Raw genomic sequence first — 8,698 nt, 5'->3', positions numbered from 1 at the left:
GTATTGTTTGTGGCCTTACGGGTGATGAATGCTTGTATGAGCGGTTGCATTTCGGGCCCCTTTAGGGATAACCCGAGGGAGCCTGAAGGAACTCTAGAAGAGGCATAAGCTAAGGTCCGATGAGGTGGAACGGAAGTACCTGGTGAGAGTGAGGAGGAGCCGGAAGTTAAGGCGGGGAGGGGCGGGGGGTGGAGGGAAAAGCAAGCCAGGAGATTCTGCAGCCGCTTCTAGTAGTTTCCAGGCGCTGCCGGGCGGCTGGGACCAGGCGGTCCTGAGGCTGTGGCTGTGGCTGCTCGGGAGCTGGTGGCGGTGCGACAGGAGAGCCGATGGCCAAGTGGGGTGAGGGCGACCCACGCTGGATCGTGGAGGAGCGGGCGGACGCCACCAACGTCAACAACTGGCACTGGTGAGGGCCAGCGGGCCAGGCCGCGGGGAGCGCTCCGGCCCGGCCAGGGTTGCGGGTCCCTGGAACCTTGGTCGGAACAAAGCTAGGGCCCGGGGCAGCCGTGCCCGGAGAAGGGGGTGGGTTCTCACTCTGGCAGGGGTCCGTAGTCCCGGGTCCCTCCACGCACCACCACCTGCCTGTGTTTCAGTGTTTGGAGGGCAAGGGGGCGACGGGGAGGGCTGCACCCAGAGGAGGGGTTCCAGAGATACGAGAACATAACCCCCTAGCCGATGCATCCAGCCTGAGCGGGGACATGCTTCCCACACGTGGCCGGAGGAGTCAGTGAGACCCACACCGCCGTGGATTGTGTTGGGAGACTGCCGGGTTAAGCTCGAGGCTGCCGGGCTGGAATTAATTGCTATTTTGCGGCTTACCGGTGAGATTCAGAGTCAGTCCTAAGAGACCGCTGCCTAAGTCTAGAGGGCAAAGGTTTGGAACGTGTCCTGCAGGTGCTGAGAGCTCAGTGATGCTGAAGATGCCATGGCCTCTCACCCGGAACTACTCATTTGGTTGTGTAGTAACTCCCGGGACTGCCCCTGGTTGCTGGGCAATCATAGTTTTGTAACATAACCACTTTTAAAAAGCCTCCTCTCCTTTATGAAATTAAAAGTATTTCCTTATCTTTTCACTCCGCTGAACTCGGTTCACACTGTCTTTTTACTTTGTTGCAGTTCTTTTCCTGCTGGTTTTTCTACTGTTTGGTACATTGGGAGGCAGAGAGTCATTTTTCTTCTCTGTGTCTCAGCCTGCCTGCTCTCCTCTTAACATACAAAATGTTTGATCTAATTTTTGTTTGTTTTGAAGCCCTGACTTACATTGTTTTCATGGCCATCTAGAGGACACTGTGTGTAGGGGATTTCTAGCACCGCCTGAATTTGACAGGTCAGAACACTGTGCTGATGAGGTCAAGATTATCAGTGTATTACTTCCTGGACTTGATAGCTAGATACTGCATTCTGCGGCCCACTCTTGTACTCCTGACCTCAGCAAGATGGTCACAGTTTTCCATTTGGTCAAACGGGGGCGCCGTATTTAAGTGTCAGATACTGACCCTAGCACCATCATGCTGAGAAAGGAAAGCATAATTTTCCATTTGACTTGTAACCATTCCATGCAGCCATTGTCTTTATTGACAGTATGGGATTCCTTGTCTTCCTAAAAGAGGATAACGCGTGTGTGGATGTACTGGAGTGGGACTGATCTTTTCAAACTCTTTGTCAGGCCTCTTTTAGCCTTGGATTCCCTTGAAAGCAGTCTGTCTTTCATTTGGCTGCTGGTCCATAGTGTTGTTTCTGTTTTGCAGGACAGAGAGGGATGCTTCAAACTGGTCCACGGATAAGCTGAAAACACTGTTCCTGGCAGTGCGAGTGCAAAATGAGGAAGGCAAATGCGAGGTGACAGAAGTGAACAAGCTTGATGGAGAGGCATCCATTAACAACCGCAAAGGCAAACTTATCTTCTTTTATGAGTGGAGCATCAAACTAAACTGGACAGGTAAGTCTGTGCCAGGCTGTTAGGATAAACGTTAATCGCATTTTGATTGACCTGTTAAGGAGCCGCGGAGAGCAGTTTGGGCAAAGTTAGGAATTCTTCCAGGGAGACAGTGCTGCTTTGGAGTTCCATAGCAATCAGTATTGGGTGCCAAAATTTCTCTGCTGTTTTGGGACACTAAATGCATCTCCTCGGGGGGGGGGGGGGGGGGGGGGGGTCGTCTCACAAGTCCCCACCAGTGAAGCAGTTGGGTCACTGAATCTTTGGGCCACATAATATGTTAGGACATTTTATATGAGGTAATATTTCTCAGACTAGCTAACTTTTATCTCTTGGGTGATTGATTTAAAGGTGGAAAGGGGGATTTTTTTTTTGTCGTGATCTTTTTTTACTTTCTCCAGTGTGAATCTACCAGTTTTGACGATTATGCTAATGAAGTTTGTATGTGACTATAGTTTGGGGCAGTTTTATTCTCTAGTTTATGTCCCTTCTGTGATGGTGTTGGCAAAGAATTAGAGCCATGTATATGCCCCGCCCAGATGGTCCTAATAGTTGGGAGGCTAAATTTTAAAAGGCACTAAAGCTAAAGGAAGTACATGTAGGGGGCAAAGCATAAAGTAGATTTATGCTTCAATGAGCATTTCTCAAGTAAATGGTAATGAAGAAGGGAAAAGTAAATCTATCTGTTCATGACTTAAAAAAAAAAAAACTAAAGTACAGTGGTGTGAAAGGACCCTTAGGTGTCCTCTTGCCCAGCCCTCTTTTTATAGATTGAGAAGCTGAGGTCGAGAGAAGTGAAGATAAATGTCTTGTTGGTTAATTTTGAAATATAGTCAGTTCTGCTATAACGTCACCCGTGTGTTCTAAAAATCACCATACTGTGCGAAATTGCTCAACCAAAACCACAGGGTTTATAGGGAAGACAGGGTTAGGGACAGGACAGAACACCCAAAACCTTCATCGGTGACATGTTTTCTAAATGTAGAAATGTAAAAATTGATAGCACAGTTCTACACATGTTAGATGGGAAGATATACATTAAAAATACAGTAAACGTGCCGCTTTACCTTGAAAAAGACCCAAAGTTCACTTGTGAAAGTGGGCATCAGAAGGGTTGCAGCATGCAGGTTATTGTGAGTTGGCGGAAGGAGGGTCAGCTGAAATCAGAGGGAACGTTATAACACCAGTGTGGGTGGCTCGTAACACGGGGAACTGAGGTTGCTAGTAGATAAATGTTTGGGAAGTGTGTGTCTGTGTATTCCTGTGCAGCTCCTTTCAGCTGGGTGCAGTTTTGTGTGTGTTCACCTAGTGTTTCTCATGGAAGAAATCCCGTATTAGCAAGCGTGACATTCATGCTGTGATCAGATAGTCCCCTAATATGTCAGTCACACTGGAACAAACTTCATTTTCAGAACAAGCATCTTAGCAGAGCTGACTGCCTTGATTATCAACCCAAATTCTCCCTGGCAGAATTCACGCTAGTGCCACATCCACGTAGCTCTTAGTCCGCTACAGTAATAACACAGCTGGTCTCAGCAAATTTAATGAGGAAAGACGTTTCTTCTGGGGAAGGGGGGGAGGGCTGATTGCATCTGGCATTCTCTCAGAATAAAGAGGGTCGGTTCAGTATTTCAAAAGAAGTATAAGCAGAGGAGTAGGTAGGACTCCAGAGCAGACTTTGCCTGCAGGAGAGACTAATGACATTGCGTTGTTTTTGACAGGTACCTCTAAGTCTGGAGTGCAGTACAAGGGACATGTGGAGATCCCCAATTTATCTGATGAAAACAGTGTGGATGAAGTAGAGGTTTGTGCTTCCTAATTCCTCATCTGAGTCTTCCACATCCTCTATTCTCAGATGAGAAAAATGACCTATCGTTCAAGATGAAAGCCCAGGCTGGGTTCCAGCCTTCAGAACCTCAGTCTGCAGATGATTTTCTAGGTCTGTGATGCCACTGGGAGCTTCCAGCACAGCTGGTGCTTATTTAATTACTCTGTTTTAGCTAGTAAATTGGGTTCTAACGTTAGCCACCATGGCTTTGGCAGAGAGAACTCGAGAAGGAGCACTTATAGGGATTGGAAAAATACCCCAACCCTCACGCATTTCCTTTGGAAATGTCAGCGGTTATCTGATTGCGCAGCACCCATATTCCACATTGTGGGTGCCCCTCAAGTTATTTACCACCTACTTCTGATCTTTCACTCAGATTAGTGTGAGCCTTGCCAAAGATGAGCCTGACACAAATCTCGTGGCCTTAATGAAGGAAGAAGGGGTGAAACTTCTAAGAGAAGCAATGGGAATTTACATCAGCACCCTCAAAACAGGTATCCCTTGAGTAGTTATGTATGCCTTGAGGAAGTAGTCCCCCCGCCAACCCCCGGCCATCAGACTGCTGAGTAAGGGGCCTGACAGACCTTTCTTTGCCAAATGAATAAAGATTTTGCGGGAGGGGGCTTATTTCATCTCCAAGTCAGTCTATAAACTCAGTAAGGGAAAGATCTAGAGATGGGTTGTCTGATATATTGACTATTGAGCTCTTGAAATGTGGCTTAGTCCAAATTGAGTTGTGCCATGAGTATAAAATACAGTGGGTTTTGAAAACTTGGTACAAAAAAAAAGAATGTGAATGATGAGTAGCTTTTTTATGTTGATAACCGTGAAATGATAGTTTGGAAATACTGCATTCAATATATTATTAAAGTTAATTTCACTTGTTTGTTTTAACGCTGTAATGTGGCTAATGTAAAATTCTGTGTGAGGCTGACCCTGTATTTCTGTTGGACAGTGCTGATCTAAAGACTTGGCATCGCCTAGACTCACTGAGCACAGTCCTGGCCTATCTTTGATGCGCATTCGCCAGGGACACTTCGGGGGTCGTTAGGTAGCAGTTAGCTGAGCTCTCCCCTTAGAATTCCAGTTCGGCCCGTGTGTTCTGATCTTGGTGTTGGAGTACATAGCAGGGCTGTCGGGGGACCAGCGTAGAAGGGCCACCTCTCCTGGTGGGAGCACTTGCTCTGGTACCGTTAACTAACTGTGGTTGCTCTGTAGAGGTGAGGCAGAGTGGGGAAGGGGCTACGTCTGCATCTGTGGGCGTCTCGCCCTCTTGAAGTCATTGCAAATGCCACTGCCATCACTCGCTCCCATCCAAAGTAGGTCTCATGTACATTTGACAAGTTGTAATGCTTCTAATGGAGTCGGGTTCAAGACAATCCAAGTTAACACTCTGTCCTGCAGCATACGCTCAGATACCTGTCTGGCATAGACCAAAAGTAGATAGACTCTTTCTCTGTTGTTACCTCATTCTGGGGCAAGATGGCCATGTTTGTCAAACTCTAAAGAAGCCCCAAATCTCAACTTCTGAGAAATAACTTCCAGGAGCGGCGATTTTATCTTTTCAGAGTTCACGCAGGGCATGATCTTGCCTACGATGAACGGAGAGGCCGTAGACCCAACCGGGCAGCCAGCACTGAAAACTGAGGAGTGCAAGGTAAATAAATGCTGTTTCCATGTGCTTTTCCCTCTGACCTTAATCTCCAAGCCAGAGCGGCATGTGATCTGCCCGTGGTGCTTTTCGCAGTCCGCAGTATGTGGTTGGTTGTCCCTTTTCAACCTGGTTTTTATTCATTTAGAGCAGACCCCTAGAGCAGATGGAAGCTTTCGGGGCTTCCGAGTTTGACTATTGATTGCATTTAACACCAGTTAGGAGGTTATGAGCACAGGATAGGGCTCATATATGGTCTCGATATTCCTTCTGACTGGGGTGTTGCTATTTCCGACTTTGATACTGGACGTCTCCTGAAGGTATTAGGCTTAGGTCACTACATTGACCTGTCAGAAAATTGATTGACTTCACCACATTTGCAGGTCCAGCAAATATTCTTTGTGGCGATGGAACGTGTGTGGTTCAGGCTCAGCACTTGGTCTGCTGCCCTGTTGCCCTTTTGTCAGCACAGCAAAGGGAGTCCCGGGGGGGGAGGTGGCTGCTTCCAGCTATTTAAGCACAGACTTTTTCTTTGAGAATTAACACTGAGTGCCTCAGAAATACCTCATGATTTGCCACGTTCTTTGGTCAGTGGGGTTTTCAGTGAGTATCTCCTTCACAACAACCCGGAGTGTTGTTTTCAGTGGGAATTGAGGATATTCTGGGCAAGTCCCCCTCCTGACTGAAACATCCATACACGTCCCTCGAAGCCCCTGGGACAGTTATCGCTAGAGGCAGAGACGTTTGTGAGGATGAATAACAGGCCTGTCCTGGAAGCCATGTTAGTGCAGGTTTCCCCATCCCTCTAAACCTTTTTCACTGCCGCCTCCACAGGCTAAGTCTGCTCCTTCAAAAACCCAGGCCAGACCTGTTGGTGTCAAAATCCCCACTTGTAAGATCACCCTTAGAGAAACCTTCCTGACCTCACCAGAGGAGCTCTATAGAGTCTTTACCACCCAAGAGGTAAGTGTAATCCTGTCCTTCAGGCCTCAGGGCATCTGCTGTTCTGGGTGACTTGGGTTGTGGGCATATCCCCCGTGTGTGCAGAGCAGGTACTGAAAAGCAGATGTTGTGAGGTTTTCCTCCTACAGGCAGAGGCAAAGGGAAAGCCCTTCTGTTCAACCTACGCAGCAAAGTGGACATGCGTTCTTTTTCCTCCCGTATACTAGTTTTGGGTGGTGTGAGTGGGCACCACTAGAAGCATTCTTGTTAGAAAAGGGAATGGAGGGGCGCCTGGGTGGCTCCGTCGTTAAGCGTCTGCCTTCGGCTCAGGTCATGATCCCAGGGTCCTGGGATCTGAGCCCCACATCGGGCTCCCTGCTCAGCGGGAAGCCTGCTTCTCCCTCTCCCGCTCCCCCTGCTTGTGTTCCCTCTCTCTCAGTGTCTCTGTCAAATAAATAAAAATCTTTAAAAAAAGAAAAAAGGGAATGGATCTGAAGGAATGGCACCCTGGATTCACAAAGCATTACTGAAGTCAAAGCCTTTAGTAGCTGTTCCTTTGTAGTGGCACAGAGTTTATCCTGGTCGTTGGGCAAAGGGGTGCCTTTGGAAATGAGAGCTGAGGTGTGCGAGGATCAGCGGGTCCCACTGAGAGGGACGTCTTCTTCCTACCTCCTTTTTTCCCCACAGCTCGTTCAGGCCTTTACCCACGCTCCCGCAATGTTAGAAGCAGACAAAGGTGGGAAGTTTCACCTGGTAGATGGCAACGTCTCCGGGGAATTCACTGATCTGGTGAGTGCCCGCTAGCCCCAGACCCAGGATGTAGTCTCTGCTCAGAAGAATATATTGTTCCTTCTTTTTTCGGCTCTGTAGACAAAATGGAATCTGTCCAGTTAGTAAAAGCTCATTTTTGATTTTCAAAAGAACATTGCAGTTAAATTCTCTTGCTTTCCTCGGATTTTTTTCCTTAGTGGAATAAAATTAGTTCTTCCTGAAGAGATCCTTTGTGGAAGAGGGGTCATATATATGGGTGGGTGGTGGCTTTCCATTGGCAGCACTGAAATGTCCCCTGGGCACAGCTGACCCAACCCAGCTTTGGCGTAAGGGGAGAAGTGGGGCTGGGGTTGGTGCAGAAGCCACCAGTATGTGGTCCGTGGTCGTCCGCTTTGTGCCCCTCAGTGGTAGAGCCGCACAGATGGTAGACTCCGTCCGAAAGGCAGATGGCTGCTCCCGGTCAGCATCGGGGACGTGGGGCTCCACACAGCACAGACTGATCTCCCTGATTACTTTAGGTCCCTGAGAAACTGATCGTGATGAAGTGGAGGTTTAAATCTTGGCCAGAAGGTAAGTACACGGATTTGCCCGTGGCTATTAGCCTCAGAACTCGTTCTTTTCCCCTCATCTCAAATCCTGATGGAAACCCTGGATCTGACCGCTCCCTCCTGTCTTGCCTGTCCCCAGGGCACTTTGCCACCATCACCCTGACCTTCCTGGACAAGAACGGAGAGACGGAGCTGTGCATGGAAGGCAGAGGCATCCCGGCCCCCGAGGAGGAGCGAACGCGGCAGGGCTGGCAGCGGTACTACTTCGAGGGCATCAAACAGACCTTTGGCTACGGCGCTCGCTTATTTTAGGGCTGGCAGCAGTGGGCGGCCCACTCCCTCAGGCCAGCCCTCTCCTGACCGGGGCTTGGGACTCCCAGGATGGCACCATCCCAACCACTAACTTGGGGCTGGGGCCCCTTCCCTCCACGTATACCTGGGGTTTGTGCATGTTTTCTGCTGGGTGGGATCAGAGGGCGATTTCTCTTTTATGTGTACATACGCTAAATAAACGTAATTTAAAAAACGTGCACAGCTGGAAGCCTGTATCGATGGGGTGGCTGGTGTTCATGAGTTCCCTTGAAGATACTGATTTAAAGGGGAAAAAACAAGCCCCAGGTTTTGTTTACATTCTGGCCGAGGGCAGAGAAATGAGGGAAGCCGGCTTCTCACCAGCATTCCTGCGGACTGCAGACTGGTACAAAGCCGCTGCCTGCCCTCACGGACGGAAGACGGGCTGGGGGGTGCTCTGGGGTAAAGCGTGCCAAGAAACCTTCCTGCTGGCGGAGGTGGCATCCTGGGCTCTCCTCTCTGTGTGGCCTCGGAACTCCTCCTGCAGGAACAGGTGAGCACCAGGTGCTGCTGTGAGCTGTGGCAGAGGGGAACTGTGGGCCTCAGGGTCACGGCTCCGGCTTCCTGAGCAGTTACCAGGTACCGGACACCAAGTAGCCCCCTAGCATTAGCTCATGTGATCTCCATAATAGCCTTGGGGAAAAGATACTACCAGCATTTTCTGTTGCATA

General features: G+C 49.1%; 1 protein-coding gene across 1 annotated transcript; it reads left to right on the top strand.

Annotated features, from left to right (window-relative positions):
* Window positions 1-163: 163 nt before the first annotated feature.
* AHSA1 (activator of HSP90 ATPase activity 1) lies at window positions 164-8,206 on the top strand. Its single transcript, XM_034993249.1, has 9 exons — window positions 164-406; window positions 1,749-1,939; window positions 3,658-3,740; window positions 4,141-4,258; window positions 5,333-5,421; window positions 6,250-6,378; window positions 7,045-7,146; window positions 7,647-7,698; window positions 7,816-8,206. Exons 1-9 carry the CDS (start codon window positions 327-329, stop codon window positions 7,986-7,988), a joined length of 1,017 nt encoding a protein of 338 aa, XP_034849140.1. The 5' UTR covers window positions 164-326; the 3' UTR covers window positions 7,989-8,206.
* The last annotated feature ends 492 nt before the right edge of the window (window positions 8,207-8,698 follow it).

The sequence above is a fragment of the Mirounga leonina genome, unplaced genomic scaffold, assembly GCF_011800145.1.
Source record: "Mirounga leonina isolate KUSES-001 unplaced genomic scaffold, KU_Mleo_1.0 Mir_82, whole genome shotgun sequence".
NCBI classification, from domain to species: Eukaryota; Metazoa; Chordata; class Mammalia; order Carnivora; family Phocidae; genus Mirounga; species Mirounga leonina.
This window is presented reverse-complemented; position numbering and strand designations above follow the sequence as displayed.

Coding starts and splice junctions, on each gene's coding strand:
- AHSA1 (XM_034993249.1), top strand. CDS start 327: ATGGCCAAGTGGGGTGAGGGCGACCCACGCTGGATCGTGGAGGAGCGG. Junction 407..1,748: donor AACGTCAACAACTGGCACTG/GTGAGGGCCAGC, acceptor TCTGTTTTGCAG/GACAGAGAGGGATGCTTCAA. Junction 3,741..4,140: donor ACAGTGTGGATGAAGTAGAG/GTTTGTGCTTCC, acceptor TCTTTCACTCAG/ATTAGTGTGAGCCTTGCCAA.